The sequence below is a fragment of the Pseudophryne corroboree genome, chromosome 4 (genome assembly GCF_028390025.1).
Source record: "Pseudophryne corroboree isolate aPseCor3 chromosome 4, aPseCor3.hap2, whole genome shotgun sequence".
Taxonomy (NCBI): domain Eukaryota; kingdom Metazoa; phylum Chordata; class Amphibia; order Anura; family Myobatrachidae; genus Pseudophryne; species Pseudophryne corroboree.
In genome coordinates, this window is record NC_086447.1 from 701,618,865 (window position 1) to 701,637,855 (window position 18,991).

At 42.1% G+C, this 18,991-nt stretch overlaps 1 protein-coding gene across 9 annotated transcripts in view; it reads left to right on the plus strand.

Moving 5' to 3' along the window:
- The window catches only part of BIRC6 (baculoviral IAP repeat containing 6), a 771,630-nt gene that overhangs the window by 636,166 nt on the left and 116,473 nt on the right, over nt 1–18,991 (plus strand). For all 9 annotated transcript variants that reach the window (XM_063917949.1, XM_063917953.1, XM_063917952.1 and 6 more), the window contains one exon: nt 17,922–18,132. In XM_063917949.1, coding sequence (XP_063774019.1) covers nt 17,922–18,132 — 211 coding nt within the window. The remainder of the gene's footprint in view (nt 1–17,921; nt 18,133–18,991) is intronic.

The window sequence follows — 18,991 nt, forward strand, 5'->3', positions numbered from 1 at the left end:
CAAGCTACTGTTGTGGTATGTGTTTCAAATTCACACAAATAATGAAAATTTACATTATACAAAGCTTGTTTTTAGTCTAATTTTTCCTGCGATGGAAAAGCTTTGAAAATTAGAAGCACTCCAGAGGTCAGAAGTGTATCAGAGGGTTCAGACGTCGGCTCCTGCTAATAGCGTTCTTACTGCACACACTCGATTGTCAGTTACAGCCTTGGATTCCAGTGCTACAGCCTGGAGCCATGGCAATAGGTTCCTGGCTCTGTAATCATTGAATCAGTGCTCATTCTGAAAACTACTTGCACAGTGTAGATGTGCAGAAGCAGATTTGCATATACTTGTTCCTTGTCTGTTTAGCATATCTGGGGATTCTACGTTGGGAAATGTGCAAAAGTTCTGTGCAGTAGTATAACCACACAGCAATCCCTCTATATATTACAATGTCAAACCTCCTGTGTACAGGCCTTATTAGAGTTGACAGACGCATAGAGTGAGTGCCAAGGTGGGTGGGTAGCTTACACTGTGTGAGGGGGGAAGAGTTTAAAGAAAGAGCATATGGGGGGAATAAAGTTGCCGGCGAATACCTTCACCAGGACGAATCTGCACAGCAATCACCGCACAGTGGGATCTTGGGGGAAAGTGTTCGCTACGTCATAGGGTATCGAGTACTTTTGTGAGAATTGGGCATTCGGCCAGGCGAAGGGGTTTCTTTGCTGGGATTTAAACACTGCGGCAATGGCAATTTGCACCCTTCGCACTGAATTGAATTCCCCCTAAGCATCAAATCTTGTGCTGGGGCTTTGCATTTGCGTCATTATGTAGGAGCCAATTGTTGTTTCAAACTACACCTACACCCTTTATCTGCAATGCCTTGAATAGAGTGATGCACTAAAAATTAATGTAACGTCACAATAATCACAAATATTTATGAAAATTTTTTTATTTAATAAAACAAATGTATTGGAACCTTAAACATGTGTAATTGTTCCAAATCTAACCATTCATATAGCAATTGAAACAGCTAGTTTGGTTGTTTTACAAATATGGGGTGCAATTTTCTAAGTGTACAAGCACCCATCCCGACCATAGCATGTACAGTCTTCTCCAGCCACACTACTTCATCTCCAAGTGGTTCAGCTGTTTATTCCAAGGAAATAAGTCCATTTCAGACACAAATGTATTTAGCTATACTTGTCATTGATTCAGATGCTTAGGTCACAAGGCTTGCATTAAACAGACTGACTTTACCCATGTAGTGGAGTAATGAAACAAGCCAGTGTGCGTGATTTTTAAATCTTACCACATAAATGCATAGTGAAAACCTGGAGTTTTTAAGAACAGATTAGACTAATGTTGGTTAGGAAGTACTGCAGGTATATTAAATCACGGAAGTAATAAATCCAATGTTTTAAACAATTATATTTTACCTAGGGCCTCCTATGACTAGATGACCTCCTCTCCCCCAAGCAATCATAGATTTTTTTTTTTACACAGATAGAATAGAGGGTGTTTACTTGTCCCTGAGTGGGCTTACTTCACCACTCCTAGGGATTCCCTCTCACTGTTGGTAATTGCCTGTTGCTGACTCTTCCCACTGGGATGTAGTCATGATCGTGATGGTCACAGTACTGGCTCCAGTATCCCAAGGGTCAAAATATTGATTTATGCAGACGGTGAGTGTAAGGGTTGGGATCAAGCTGCAGAAAGGGGTGGGTTAGGGTTAGATTACTCCAAAATGTATCTGCATTTTGACTGTTGGGATTCTGCTACCAACATTATGCTTAACATACCATAAACAACCCCTCCCACTGCTTAGTTGACCTGTAACTTGCTCCCACCACCAAGCTACTCCGCAGGCACCTGGAACCAATTCTCCCAGGCTCCTACCAACAACACCTGGATCTGCCTACTTCCGTGTATGTGTAAACACAAAGCTGCAACACTATCGGGGTAGTAATTCCTAATTGGGTAGCTGACCAAGGGTTTTAGCTTGGAGACACTGTGCTCAATCCAGAACAGCCAGAGAACTGAATAGCTGAGGTCATAGGATACAGCAGATGCAAGCATTTTTAAGCAAATAGATGTTGCTCATATGTCTTTAAAAAGATAGGTACATTGCGGAATGTCATGCCCCATGACCTGTAGGAATAGTATAAAAATCACATCACAGGAACTGAACAGTTGCCTTCTTCCTTTCATACATCTACCACCCAAACCAGTTTGCTTTAAACATAATCTGGTTAGGTTAAGCATAGATCTGTCCCTTTTCTAAACACCTTTTTATAAGACTCCACAGTACTTAAATGCCCCCTAGTGTGCATTTTAAAGATCATGCTTTCAACAGAAGCTGTGTCAGTCAATACCACACCTCATGATAGTGGCAGTACAATTGCTATATCACTTTCTGTATCACAGAAGAGGGTAATTCCTTATCAAAAATATATTTGAGATGCATTCCTATAAGTGAGTCGTCCAGTGCTTTCTAAACGTGGTCCTGAAGGCACCCCAACAGTCCAGGTTTTAAGGATATCCTTGCTTAGGCACAGGTGACTTAATTAGTACTAGAGATGAGCGCCTGAAATTTTTCGGGTTTTGGTTTTGGGTTCGGTTCCGCGGCCGTGTTTTGGGTTCGACCGCGTTTTGGCAAAACCTCACCGAATTTTTTTTGTCGGATTCGGGTGTGTTTTGGATTCGGGTGTTTTTTTTAAAAAACACTAAAAAACAGCTTAAATCATAGAATTTGGGGGTCATTTTGATCCCATATTATTATTAACCTCAAAAACCATAATTTCCACTCATTTTCAGTCTATTCTGAATACCTCACACCTCACAATATTATTTTTAGTCCTAAAATTTGCACCAAGGTCGCTGGATGACTAAGCTAAGCGACACTAGTGGCCGACACAAACACCTGGCCCATCTAGGAGTGGCACTGCAGTGTCACGCAGGATGTCCCTTCCAAAAAACCCTCCCCAATCAGCACATGACGCAAAGAAAAAAAGAGGCGCAATGAGGTAGCTGACTGTGTGAGTAAGATTAGCGACCCTAGTGGCCGACACAAACACCGGGCCCATTTAGGAGTGGCACTGCAGTGTCACGCAGGATGTCCCTTCCAAAAAACCCTCCCCAATCAGCACATGACGCAAAGAAAAAAAGAGGCGCAATGAGGTAGCTGACTGTGTGAGTAAGATTAGCGACCCTAGTGGCCGACACAAACACCGGGCCCATTTAGGAGTGGCACTGCAGTGTCACGCAGGATGTCCCTTCCAAAAAACCCTCCCCAAACAGCACATGACGCAAAGAAAAATAAAAGAAAAAAGAGGTGCAAGATGGAATTGTCCTTGGGCCCTCCCACCCACCCTTATGTTGTATAAACAAAACAGGACATGCACACTTTAACCAACCCATCATTTCAGTGACAGGGTCTGCCACACGACTGTGACTGATATGACGGGTTGGTTTGGACCCCCCCCCAAAAAAGAAGCAATTAATCTCTCCTTGCACAAACTGGCTCTACAGAGGCAAGATGTCCACCTCATCATCACCCTCCGATATATCACCGTGTACATCCCCCTCCTCACAGATTATCAATTCGTCCCCACTGGAATCCACCATCTCAGCTCCCTGTGTACTTTGTGGAGGCAATTGCTGCTGGTCAATGTCTCCGCGGAGGAATTGATTATAATTCATTTTAATGAACATCATCTTCTCCACATTTTCTGGATGTAACCTCGTACGCCGATTGCTGACAAGGTGAGCGGCGGCACTAAACACTCTTTCGGAGTACACACTTGTGGGAGGGCAACTTAGGTAGAATAAAGCCAGTTTGTGCAATGGCCTCCAAATTGCCTCTTTTTCCTGCCAGTATAAGTATGGACTGTGTGACGTGCCTACTTGGATGCGGTCACTCATATAATCCTCCACCATTCTTTCAATGGTGAGAGAATCATATGCAGTGACAGTAGACGACATGTCCGTAATCGTTGTCAGGTCCTTCAGTCCGGACCAGATGTCAGCATCAGCAGTCGCTCCAGACTGCCCTGCATCACCGCCAGCGGGTGGGCTCGGAATTCTGAGCCTTTTCCTCGCACCCCCAGTTGCGGGAGAATGTGAAGGAGGAGATGTTGGCAGGTCGCGTTCCGCTTGACTTGACAATTTTCTCACCAGCAGGTCTTTCAACCCCAGCAGACTTGTGTCTGCCGGAAAGAGAGATCCAAGGTAGGCTTTAAATCTAGGATCGAGCACGGTGGCCAAAATGTAGTGCTCTGATTTCAACAGATTGACCACCCGTGAATCCTTGTTAAGCGAATTAAGGGCTCCATCCACAAGTCCCACATGCCTAGCGGAATCGCTCCGTGTTAGCTCCTCCTTCAATGTCTCCAGCTTCTTCTGCAAAAGCCTGATGAGGGGAATGACCTGACTCAGGCTGGCAGTGTCTGAACTGACTTCACGTGTGGCAAGTTCAAAGGGCATCAGAACCTTGCACAACGTTGAAATCATTCTCCACTGCGCTTGAGACAGGTGCATTCCACCTCCTATATCGTGCTCAATTGTATAGGCTTGAATGGCCTTTTGCTGCTCCTCCAACCTCTGAAGCATATAGAGGGTTGAATTCCACCTCGTTACCACTTCTTGCTTCAGATGATGGCAGGGCAGGTTCAGTAGTTTTTGGTGGTGCTCCAGTCTTCTGTACGTGGTGCCTGTACGCCGAAAGTGTCCCGCAATTTTTCTGGCCACCGACAGCATCTCTTGCACGCCCCTGTCGTTTTTTAAATAATTCTGCACCACCAAATTCAAGGTATGTGCAAAACATGGGACGTGCTGGAATTTGCCCATATTTAATGCACACACAATATTGCTGGCGTTGTCCGATGCCACAAATCCACAGGAGAGTCCAATTGGGGTAAGCCATTCCGCGATGATCTTCCTCAGTTGCCGTAAGAGGTTTTCAGCTGTGTGCGTATTCTGGAAACCGGTGATACAAAGCGTAGCCTGCCTAGGAAAGAGTTGGCGTTTGCGAGATGCTGCTACTGGTGCCGCCGCTGCTGTTCTTGCGGCGGGAGTCCATACATCTACCCAGTGGGCTGTCACAGTCATATAGTCCTGACCCTGCCCTGCTCCACTTGTCCACATGTCCGTGGTTAAGTGGACATTGGGTACAACTGCATTTTTTAGGACACTGGTGAGTCTTTTTCTGACGTCCGTGTACATTCTCGGTATCGCCTGCCTAGAGAAGTGGAACCTAGATGGTATTTGGTAACGGGGGCACACTGCCTCAATAAATTGTCTAGTTCCCTGTGAACTAACGGCGGATACCGGACGCACGTCTAACACCAACATAGTTGTCAAGGCCTCAGTTATCCGCTTTGCAGCAGGATGACTGCTGTGATATTTCATCTTCCTCGCAAAGGACTGTTGAACAGTCAATTGCTTACTGGAAGTAGTACAAGTGGGCTTACGACTTCCCCTCTGGGATGACCATCGACTCCCAGCAGCAACAACAGCAGCGCCAGCAGCAGTAGGCGTTACACGCAAGGATGCATCGGAGGAATCCCAGGCAGGAGAGGAATCGTCAGAATTGCCAGTGACATGGCCTGCAGGACTATTGGCATTCCTGGGGAAGGAGGAAATTGACACTGAGGGAGTTGGTGGGGTGGTTTGCGTGAGCTTGGTTACAAGAGGAAGGGATTTACTGGTCAGTGGACTGCTTCCGCTGTCACCCAAAGTTTTTGAACTTGTCACTGTCTTATTATGAATGCGCTGCAGGTGACGTATAAGGGAGGATGTTCCGAGGTGGTTAACGTCCTTACCCCTACTTATTACAGCTTGACAAAGGGAACACACGGCTTGACACCTGTTGTCCGCATTTCTGTTGAAATACCTCCACACCGAAGAGCTGATTTTTTTGGTATTTTCACCTGGCATGTCAACGGCCATATTCCTCCCACCGACAACAGGTGTCTCCCCGGGTGCCTGACTTAAACAAACCACCTCACCATCAGAATCCTCCTGGTCAATTTCCTCCCCAGCGCCAGCAACACCCATATCCTCCTCATCCTGGTGTACTTCAACACTGACATCTTCAATCTGACTATCAGGAACTGGACTGCGGGTGCTCCTTCCAGCACTTGCAGGGGGCGTGCAAATGGTGGAAGGCGCATGCTCTTCACGTCCAGTGTTGGGAAGGTCAGGCATCGCAACCGACACAATTGGACTCTCCTTGTGGATTTGGGATTTCGAAGAATGCACAGTTCTTTGCTGTGCTTTTGCCAGCTTTAGTCTTTTCATTTTTCTAGCGAGAGGCTGAGTGCTTCCATCCTCATGTGAAGCTGAACCACTAGCCATGAACATAGGCCAGGGCCTCAGCCGTTCCTTGCCACTCCGTGTGGTAAATGGCATATTGGCAAGTTTACGCTTCTCCTCCGACAATTTTATTTTAGGTTTTGGAGTCCTTTTTTTACTGATATTTGGTGTTTTGGATTTGACATGCTCTGTACTATGACATTGGGCATCGGCCTTGGCAGACGACGTTGCTGGCATTTCATCGTCTCGGCCATGACTAGTGGCAGCAGCTTCAGCACGAGGTGGAAGTGGATCTTGATCTTTCCCTAATTTTGGAACCTCAACATTTTTGTTCTCCATATTTTAATAGGCACAACTAAAAGGCACCTCAGGTAAACAATGGAGATGGATGGATACTAGTATACAATTATGGACGGACTGCCGAGTGCCGACACAGAGGTAGCCACAGCCGTGAACTACCGTACTGTACTGTGTCTGCTGCTAATATAGACTGGTTGATAAAGAGATGTCGTAGTATGTATGTATGAAGAAGAAAGAAAAAAAAACCACGGTTAGGTGGTATACAATTATGGACGGACTGCCGAGTGCCGACACAGAGGTAGCCACAGCCGTGAACTACCGTACTGTACTGTGTCTGCTGCTAATATAGACTGGTTGATAAAGAGATGTCGTAGTATGTATGTATGAAGAAGAAAGAAATAAAAAAACCACGGTTAGGTGGTATACAATTATGGACGGACTGCCGAGTGCCGACACAGAGGTAGCCACAGCCGTGAACTACCGTACTGTACTGTGTCTGCTGCTAATATAGACTGGTTGATAAAGAGATGTCGTAATATGTATGTATAAAGAAGAAAGAAAAAAAAACCACGGTTAGGTGGTATACAATTATGGACGGACTGCCGAGTGCCGACACAGAGGTAGCCACAGCCGTGAACTACCGTACTGTACTGTGTCTGCTGCTAATATAGACTGGTTGATAAAGAGATGTAGTAGTATGTATGTATAAAGAAGAAAGAAAAAAAAACCACGGGTAGGTGGTATACAATTATGGATGGACTGCCGAGTGCCGACACAGAGGTAGCTACAGCCGTGAACTACCGTACTGTGTCTGCTGCGACTGGATGATAAATAATGATATAAAAAATATATATATATCACTACTGCAGCCGGACAGGTATATATATTATATAATGACGGACCTGCTGGACACTGTCTGTCAGCAGAATGAGTTTTTTATAGAATAAAAAAAAAAACACCACACAAGTTGAAGTCACACGACGAGTGTTTAACTTTTTCAGGCAATCACAATATAGTATACTACTAACTATACTGGTGGTCAGTGTGGTCAGGTCACTGGTCAGTCACACTGGCAGTGGCACTCCTGCAGCAAAAGTGTGCACTGTTTAATTTTAATATAATATGTACTCCTGGCTCCTGCTATAACCTATAACTGGCACTGCAGTGCTCCCCAGTCTCCCCCACAATTATAAGCTGTGTGAGCTGAGCACAGTCAGATATATAATATATACATAGATGATGCAGCACACTGGGCTGAGCAGTGCACACAGATATGGTATGTGACTGTCTTGTACTCCTGGCTCCTGCTATAACCTATAACTGGCACTGCAGTGCTCCCCAGTCTCCCCCACAATTATAAGCTGTGTGAGCTGAGCACAGTCAGATATATAATATATACATAGATGATGCAGGCATGCAGCACACTGGGCTGAGCAGTGCACACAGATATGGTATGTGACTGAGTCACTGTGTGTACCGTTTTTTTCAGGCAGAGAACGGATATATTAAATAAAACAACTGCACTGCTGGTGGTCACTGTGGTCAGTCACTAAACTCTGCACTCTCTTCTACAGTATCAGCCTCAGGTCAATCTCTCTCTCTCTCTCTCCTAATCTAAATGGAGAGGACGCCAGCCACGTCCTCTCCCTATCAATTTCAATGCACGTGTGAAAATGGCGGCGACGCGCGGCTCCTTATATAGAATCCGAGTCTCGCGAGAATCCGACAGCGTCATGATGACGTTCGGGCGCGCTCGGGTTAACCGAGCAAGGCGGGAAGATCCGAGTCGCTCGGACCCGTGAAAAAAAACATGAAGTTCGTGCGGGTTCGGATTCAGAGAAACCGAACCCGCTCATCTCTAATTAGTACCTCAGTTTGATTATACCATTTGTGCAAAAGCAGGGATTTCCCTAAAACCTGGGCTGTTGGGGTGCATTGAGGATCGCGTTTGGGAACCACTGGCAAAGTCTATGCTTTTAAACATGCAATTCTACAACTGGGCACAGCATATTAAATTAAATATAACATAAAATAAATATAAACTACTACTTTCCTTCACCCTTTAAATATTCTTGCCCCAACTCCCAGTGCTGGAGCTGGTCTATGCCGTGTCCCAGTTTCACGCAGAGCGACAGTTATGCATGCACAGTACAAAAAATTAACTCAGACATCAGCATTGCGTCTTCCTCTCAATTAGGCCCATAATCTCTTTCTGAGTGTATAGGTGTCTGTATGGTGTGTCAGTTTCCAGATATTTAATTTTCTAATTGAGATGCTTTCTGAAAATGGGGAATGGTAAGAAATTGTTTAATTTCTGTTGTGACATGATTTATAATGTTTGAGCTAATCATTGCAGACACTTATAACCATACACTTCAGTTGTACAATCTTTGCGCTATATACTGTTTTACTTATTTCTATTCATTAACTCTATTTGGACCTGTCAGAATGATTAATTTTATTGTTCTTGCAGCCTATCCCTGTACAACTGTTAGAACGCTGACTTTCCACTTTACATGGAATAAAGCACCAGTGGAATGGGTTGAATGCTTTTTTTTTTTTATTTGTGTCCGTAATATTATTCCAAGTGACAGTCGTCTTCCGGTCCCCTTCTAACTATTGCCACTTATTTTAAAACCTGCCCACAAAGGTATGTGTTTTATCTGACTGCCATTCAAGTCAGGAGAATGTGGGGAAAACAAACAATTTTTTAAGATCTATACCTAATCTCATTGGGCCTTGGAAGCAGGCGCACAGCCACCATTTTTAGATCAAAATATTTAGGATATAAAATGTAATCTTGTCGAGAGAAGTTGGAGGTTAATACATAGTTCTGTATTCAATAATCTATAAAAATAAAACCGCCATTTTGCGTATGAGTGTCCCTTTAAAGGACTTCTCTGTAGTGAATTGTTTTTGTTTTTACAGTGACATGTTCTCTCTCCATTGTTATACCTCCATATTTTGAAACCTTAGTAGGACTTGGTAAGCCTATGTGACTGCCACTAGACATTGACTGAGCCTCAGGGAGTCGCAATCTTTGACGTTTTAGACACACGTCGGCAAATTCATGTGATGAAGAGTTGTGACTTATGAGTTTAAAATGCAGCAGAGCATAAAACGCATGGAACTGACTTTATAGCCAGAAGCACACACAACCATATTCATATGTTTGGAAAGGTACAGTTATGATGTCTGGGAAAGCCTGCAGTGCTGAATTATTTAGTAACGGTGAGAGGAAAAGCTGGGGCCTTCAGGAGATGTACTACCTGAGCTATTTTATGTGTCTAGCAACTGTGCAGAGTTTAAAGCTTTTAATTAGAAATGAGAAAACTTTGTATTGTACTGTGTTTTTTGCCCTGTGGTTTCACAGTGTACTGTAGCAGTTATACCTTTCTGTTACTCATTGAAGTGGTCCTGCTGTGTCTTGCTATTACACAACTTGGAAATGTTAATGAGTTTCTTAACAGCACAGCGATATATTCGTGTGCTGGCCTGTAGAGATGTTCGTTATGAGAGGACACTTTGTTAAAACTTCTTTGTTTAAAACAAATGCACAAGAAAAGGTTATCACTACGTCTTAAAGCGTTATTATTGAAAAATAACTGGCAGGTCCAATTACATTAATGTGGAACGTGTACAGTGGTTGCTGATGTGCATTCTTCTTTGTATTTCAATGTAACCGAATTGCTGTACTCATCCAATTAAGTTGTGTTCAAAATGTTAAACGGTTTGGAAAAAGATGTTTGCACTGCTCAATATTATCCATTTAACAGTCCATTAGGTTGGGTTCTGTGTTTTTTTTTTTTTTTTTTTTCCATATATCTCAAAACATTGCAGTGGGAAGGTTTCTTCAAAGGACCAAGGACAAACTATTGTAGTCTTTTATACACTCTTCTAGTTACAAACATGTATTCAGGAAGTACTTTAAGATTATGCGAATTTCAGCTCCTTAGCTCTTCTAGTTCAAACTTGTTCTCCTGGGGATTCGGTTAGCATACTGCTGTTTGGGATGTTTTCCGAGTGCCAGAATCCTTGCACTGGTCAGAAGACCTAGATCACAATGCTGGTGGTGGAATATCGACTGTCGACATCCCGATCGTAAGTATGCTTGGGGGGGGGGGGGGGGGTTAATGGGGTTAAGTTTAGGCACTAGAGGGATGCTTAGGGTTAGGTTGTAGAGGGGGAGGTTTGGTTTAGGTGATAGAAGGGATGGTTAGGCTGCGGGGAGGGTTTGGTTAGGCACTAAAATGGGAAGGTTAGGCTGCAGTGATGGAGGACTAAGGTTAGCCACTAAGCAGGGAGGCAGGGATGGGTTAGGCAGGGGAGGGTTAGAATACATACCTAGCAGGTGTCTGGATTATGCGCCTCTGGATGCCGCTGTCGGTAGTGGATGACAAAATGCATTGGGCATGGATTATGATGTGGGTGCTATGATGTTGCCCGGAGCTTCCAGAGCTGGGGTTCACTCGAGAAGTAGACGCCTGATATTGCTGGCTGGTGTTATAATTACCGGAGATGCTGAATAGCGTCTATGGCTAAGTGGCTTGCTTGGGCTGCGTTCATTGCACTTAACTTCTTCTTCGGGTAATGCCAAGAACCATGGATTAATATTTACTTACATTAAAAATAAATAAATAAATATATATATATATCGTATATACTCGAGTATAAGCCGACTTTTTCAGCACTTTTTTTTGTGCTGAAAAAGCCACCTCGGCTTATACTAGAGTCAGCTTTAGTGCCAGATATGCCCCACAGTGCCAGATATGCCCCACAATGCTAGATACTTACCCTCCGTCGCTCCCGCGCTGTCTTCTGAAGGAGGGACACAGAGAGCGCAGCGCGCGGCTCTTCTGTGTCCCTCCTGCATCTCCAGCGGCAGCGGCGTCTGAGTGGTAAAGGAAGTGCACGAACCAGCACTTCCTTTAACACACGCCGCTGCCGCCGGAGATGCAGGAGGGACACAGGAGAGCCGCGCGCTGCGCTCTCTGAGTCCCTCCTTCAGAAGACAGCGCGGGAGCGACGGAGGGTAAGTATCTAGCACTGTGGGGCATATCTGGCACACCTGGCACTGTGGGGCATATCTGGCACTGTGGGGCATATCTGGCACTGTGGGGCATATCTGGCACACCTGGCACTGTGGGGCACACCTGGCACTGTGGGGCATATCTGGCACACCTGGCACTGTGGGGCATATCTGGCACACCTGGCACTGTGGGGCATATTTGGCACACCTGGCACTGTGGGGCACACCTGGCATATCTGGCACTGTGGGGCATGTCTGGCACATCTGGCACTGTGGGACATATCTGGCACTGTGGGGCATATCTGGCACTGTGGGGCATATCTGGCACTGTGGGGCATATCTGGCACATCTGGCACTGTGGGGTCTGTGTACGGGTAGAGCTGCATTTCCCACCCTAGGCTTATACTCGAGTCAATAAGTTTTCCCAGGTTTTTGTGGTAAAATTAGGTGCCTCGGCTTATTTTCGGGTCGACTTATACTCGAGTATATACGGTATGTATGTATGTGTATATATATATATATATATATATATATATAAATATATATGTGTGTGTATATGTATATATATATATATATATATATATATATATATATATATAATCTGTTCATAAAGAGCTACATCTACGAGGACTTCCCATTTTTGTACACTTAATGAGTTTATACATATTTTGCTCATAGAGCCATTTATAATATACGCTTTAAACAGAACCTGAAATATTTGACACTGTACATGGTGGTTCCTCACACTTGCAGCATCTTAATGATCTTCAAAGTGGTCTCCTGCTACCTCTTTCCATAAGTTTTCCTTGTAAAAGTTGATTGCTATATCTTTGATAAGTAAAAGCAGAATGTGCCATTTAGTACCATCATGCTGTATCCACAAATTAACTCTTCTGTCTGCAGCTTTATAAACACATTTTTTTAATGTGGCTAAATATTTCATACCTAATGAGGGCAAGCTTGATGTTGGAACTCTTAATTTTTGCATAAGCAAATTTTGTATTAGGGATCGGGAATAAAATATGAACATTGTGTACTCCATTTACAGCATTCCTTTAACATGAGTGATGGCTTCCCTGTAATCTGTTCTTGTAGCTTGTATGGAGTCTATAGGTATGGTATGTAAGGTCTATAGGTATGCAAGGTTTAATAACCTTGCTGACTTCAGAGAGAAGGTCTAAATGTGGTCAGGCAACTCCTTCATACATTTTTCTGTCCGATTCTGTTTATGGTACCTTCTTGACCATTTTTACAGACTGTTACAGTGCTGTCACACAGAAGTAGCTGAATTTTGTGCTATTTGAGTAGAATGCTCAACATTTTTAAGTGCTGTTAGCTCCTATAGCACTATGGCACACTTTTCTGTGAAAATTAATAATTCCACCGTTGTCACTTTTTTCACTTCTGTAGATCCTAATCATTACTTTTTTTTTTGTCCTACTGAATACCGCAGGTTTTTTTTTTTTTTTATCAATCTTCAGCTTGTCATTTGTGACACCACAAGTATGCTCATAGCAAACAAAACCATAATTTGCGTGGGAAGTTGTGAACATACTGTAGCAACATCACCTAAACAAAGACCGGCCAATGGTCTGCACATTCTTACCAGGAGTCATATGAGAGTATCCTAAAGTCTACAGTGTCTGCTAATACTGTATTACAGTTGGTTTTACTCCCACGGTGCTCCATGGCAGTCATTATAACAATAGATTTCCTGCTAACTTAGCTCCTCCTCTTCCAACCTTTTGATTGTCTATAAGCATATGGAATGTCTCGCCGTTTTTGTTTTCTGCAGTGTAGAGTCTTACCTCTTGCATTGGAGTTTGCTACTGCATGCACCATTTAAATGCTGTGGATGGGCCACCCTTGGAATGCAGAGCTAGAATATTGTACAAATGTGTGCTGTGCATGTTCCTACCATATCATTGGAGCGTCAGACTAAAGAGTTAACCTAACTGCTCTCAGAGTTTCCTTGCACACAGGAGGAGCAGGAAGACAGCTGACCGTACCCCCGACCGAGGTTAGCGCCTAAATTAGATGTGTTTACTTGTGGGTACATTAGGTCCATGGAAATTTGAGCTTGTTTATGCCTTTCATCTGTTTCATCGCTCACATGCTAAGGAAGATAGAAAAAAAAGTATAAGTGATAGTAAGTGATAGCAGTCTTCCCATTTTGGACAAGGAACATTTGTCCTTCCCATTCGATTTGGAGATCTTTCAGGAGGCACCATGGCCTCTATCTCTTTGTCCAGATTTATTGCTACAGAGTCAAGTGTGTGACTGAAATGTGTAGTAATTATGATTAATGACATGGGAAATGAATGGGAATTGCTCAGAGAGTATTACAAAGGAGTATCACAATTCATAATCCACACTTTCCAATAAGGAAGAACTGATTTATTGCATGGTATGGTGTGAATCTAAACTATATCCCACTTAACCATTTAACACATACGTGGCATTCTACAGTATGTAAAGGTTTTTATTTATCCACATCCAAATGTCAGTGCTGAATTATTATTATTTTTTTTTATATTAACTTGGCTTCATAAGAGTTGACCATTCATGTGCTTCCAAGTAACTAAAAGAATTCACACCTTACCTTTTTGAGTTTATACTTTAGTTCCTCTGTCTTATGGCTCTGATGGATTCCCCAGGCAATACAGGAAATTTTCTCTGAGGTGGCTAACAGTGAAAGTGTAGTGTTATAGGTGGCAATCATTTCTGTCCAAGTAGTAGCATAGTTACACGGACCTATTGAGTGGGAACCCTTTTTAAATATCTACCATAATAGTGGTTCTAAGAGCCAAGCCCACATTATTGCCAAAAGTTTGATCTCCATTTCGTATAAACTATGAGGTTTATATGCGGTGGACATATTTATCTACTTTAGAATGAAAGCTATCCATTTTAAGTGCTGTCTTGAAGCATTTAGTAGATAAGAAATTCTTGGTAATTTGCTGTTTTGCTTTTTAAGATCTTTGCTGAACCATATTTTGGAGTGAAATATCAGCAAGCTACTCTTCCATTTCAGTGAATAGGATTAATTTATTATTTTAGTCACCCCAGCTCTGTCATGTACTACATAAATGACATCTACAAATCCCATTACTTGACGGAAAGACATCACATCCTTTTTAAAGTAAATGTTGTCAATCTGTGATAACCATTTCCCGTGGTAGGGAATACTACAGTGTGGTTAATGTTTTAGAGAAAATACCCCTTTTAAGTGCTTTTTCTCCATTTACAGTAGGTGTCCCCTTCTAGCCTGCACATTTTCAGTGTGAACGTTTTTTTGGTCTATATAGGGCTGTATAATTTAGGTCGCCTATAAAGTTGTCCACAGTCATACAGTGTTGAAGATGACCATACACTGCCCAACAGCATCATTTGCCAATGGGCTTTTCAGGCATGCGTAGTTTTCAGTGTGGTCCTTCCCAGACAAGTCAGTCAGGCACTTGGATATGTGCACTAATAATTACAATTGCCAGTTCACCATTGTTAGTGCATATAGCCAATGAGGCACGGCTTTTTTTTTTTACAACTAAACAATCCTGCTTTTGTGTAGTTATTCATTATAATTTAATCCTTAGTTTTCCTGTATTAATAGCATAGCCTGTCTCTGAATCCTCTTAGTCTCCTATGCCTTTTATTGAGAAGTCCTTATGACTGAACCCCATAATCTGGTTTGAAAAATTGTAATTTTAATTTGGTGTCCATTGGGTATTATCTCAAGTCTTTCTTGTGATGAGTTAACCAAACAGTTTGAGGTAAATAATAGGTCATATAATATTTTTATTTGTAATTTTCAATAATGTAGCAGTATGGTGCACAATGCAAACTTTTAATTAATTCAGAACATTGATTTGTTTGTTAATCTGTTGACATGCTTAAAAAGTTTTGCCCATTCCTATGCGTTTTTGCGCCATGTTAAATTTACATTTAAATGAGAAATATTCCATAAACACACTGGATGACATGGTCAAGTGATACCTTGAAGCCATTGTTGTTTGTGAAACTTCTTTAAATATTATACTAAAGCGTGAAGTCTCTTTAATAATAAAGATAATCTTGTTTTGTTTTGTTTTTTACTTGCAGGTGTTTTCTTTTAGTATCTGAAAGTCATAGTTATTTTGTTTCGACGTGTAATGTGATGTGCAACCAGCAATTAGCCATGCTTTCTATAGTCTGTAGATCCGGTCGGGATCCCGGCAGTTGAAATACTGATGCCGGATTCCCGACACTAATCGGAATGCCGGTACCGCATTTCAACAAGGATCTCCATCCCAGGGCCACGCTGGCTAGTGTGCATCTGTCCGTTTATGGATGGAAGTCCAGACTCGTAAAGCCACCTTATGCTTTCCTCAAATCATTAAATGTATGCAAAGAATTTATCATGGTTTATTATTAGGGGAGTGGTGGCATATGGTTCTGCTTGAGCAGAAATATTCTTATTGCAGCCAGAAGAAAGCACAGTCGTTAGAGCTGTTGTATTGTTACACCTCCCTACCCCCCATCTTCCTGGTTTCTGCACCTCCAGCTTAACCAGGAGCACCCCTACAATATGACAGAAAGGTACTCACAAATAGTCCGCAATATGTGGATGTCATGCCTGTGTGTCAGCCAAGCATATTATTCATAGTAAACCTAATGTATGCAGTTGCCTTTATGAATTGCACTCCTGCTTCTGTGACTTGAAATATCATCTAGATATCAATAATAGTGCATTAAGTGGCCTAAATGTGAGATGGACAAGTATAGTACTTGCAATGACTTTGCAACAGAGGACTGTATGTGTGTGTGTGTGTGTGTGTGTGTGTGTATATATATATATATATATATATATATATATATATATATAATGAAACGGTATACTTATAAACATACATAAGGCTATGACAATGGAATCAAAAGAACAACTGAATTAGTGTATAGAATCACTAGACACTCATAAAATCTCAGTGTCGTTGCGCTCCTCTTTTAACTCCATAATCCTCTGGGTATAAATCTGTTAAAAAAGCATATAGAGGAAGCGCTTCATAGAATACTACAGTATGTAGTAAAAAATTTATATCACACGGATACAATTTAATAAACAATATTGCCCGTACCAATAGGTAACCAGTGTGGGCTGGTTAACACATGATTCCACATATAAACCCAGGCTGACTCTGGAACACTTGCTTACAGCTGGACAGGATTCCTCAACCCATTTACCGCTCTCTATAGAAACGGGTGCGGTCACAGGTATTCACGCTGCCGGGACACATCAACGTCAACAGACTCCGCATTAACGTGTTTCATCACAGACTTCGTCCGAGGGCTGGAGTCTGTGATGTGCTTCGCTGTTTTATGTACACACAAATCAAATATATCCCCTGCATTATATCAAAATCCGCAACAAGAGATAACAAGAGTTGTAACATAGGAAAAGATGTGTGTAACATTTATTGTCTACATTTTTCCTCTCGTGCTGTATATTGATATTACAAAGTGTAAATAGCCTATGTTGGTGGTATTGATTACTTGTGTGCAATTTTACAGCATGTACTAAAACCAAACACTGTGCTGCACTGTACTGTGCTCTTACAGTGCCTGTATTCATTGTAACACTAATAACTGGTAATTTGTGGTGCTTGAGGCACAGGGATAAAGCAGCTTACACAAGGTCACAGCTTGGTGTTTGAGAATTCAGACTGCTAACAAATACTACAGTAGCTCTAAAATCAATGTTAACACCGATGCAGTACAGTGTGTGCAGCAATAACTGGTATTAGTAACAGCTTAGTAAGGTTGGTATAAAAGCAGCTATAATATAGAAGGCGTAATAACCATTTATTATTTGTTTAGATGATTTTGTATATAATCTTTCTTTCCTCTTACATCTTCTTTTTTTTTTTTTTTTTTCTTTTGGAGAGGAATTTGTATTCCTTCTGTATGTACTGTGTTCAGGCTCTTACAATGGAACCAGGAATTTATCAATCAACTCATTTAGCATAAGAACAATGAATATCTGCTGCAATGGAATTATGTTGTGTTTGTGATTCTTAAACCTCATTGTCGGGTAGTTCTTCAGTTTTCTATTGTACGTTTATGCTCAATATTTAACTCGCAGATCTGTGGGTCAGTTTTCAACATTCCAAAGGAATGTAATGCTATTAGTTCACCTCCCAAGCAGATTCATTCTAATTGAATATATTGGTTATATACCATTTGTATTTTTGGAATCTATTGACCATATTCCAGAACTTACTTAACTTGAATATTTGAATTATATGTTGTTGGTTTTTTTTAGTGTTGGATATGGCCAGGCATGTGCCGTTGTATCGAGCTCTGCTGGAACTGCTCCGAGCAATCTCTTCGTGTGTAGCTCTAGTACCTCTGCTGCTTCCACTTACTGGGATTAATGGAGAAGAGGAAGAAGAACAGACTGAATCACAAGCATCTGTGGGCACCTTGCTGGCAAAAATGAAAACCTGTGTTGACACCTACACCAACAGATTAAGGTGCAGTATGTGGTTGATATTCACATGTTGAGCATGCCTATAAAAATTCTTCCTTAAGTTTTCATATTTCCTTTGCAAGAAATGGAGATGTTTTAATAGAAATTGTATAAAAAGTTTGAAGATAGCGCATAAAGACCACACTTCTGTTTTTTGGTAAGTCATTTAGTCTACTGTGTTTTATAGTCTTGCCATTTAACTCTATTCAACCTCATAGTGATTTTTAGCTCTTATTTTTTACACTTATCAAAAAGTTTGTATTTAAAAAGGACAGTTGGCTATAATTGCAATTGCAAACTGTTGTTGAAGTAGAAATAAAATGTTCAGCCAGTGGTATGCCATAATCTTTAATAAAAAAAAATCACATTAAGGTAGATAATTTATTTAGCCGTGGTATTGATCCCCTAGGGGTTGTCAGATTAGCCCCAATGCTGGCACTTATCAGGCTTTTTTTTTTTTTTTTTCGGGACCCGCCAAGGTCCTGAAGCAAAATTCCAGTTAAGTGCCGTTTTATTGCGAAAACACATACAGTAGGTCTGAGAACTTATCCCAGATCCTATGTGTTTTCGTATGACAAAAAAAAATGCCTTTAATTTAATTGCCTGAAAAAAGAGTAATGTATCATTGCATCATGCCTCACTGAGGGGAGTGCACTCGCGACACGCCCAATCTCTCTGCATGCTGCCCGAGCAGAACACCATGGGGTATATTCAATTGCGGTCGAATTCCAGCGTGAATTCGACTGTTTTTGAATTCGACACGATTCGACAGGCGAAACCCTCCCCACCCGGGACCAGAATTCGACATATTCAATAAATAACGGATGCGACAGTCCCCCTGTCGAAAAACGGACCAGTTGACG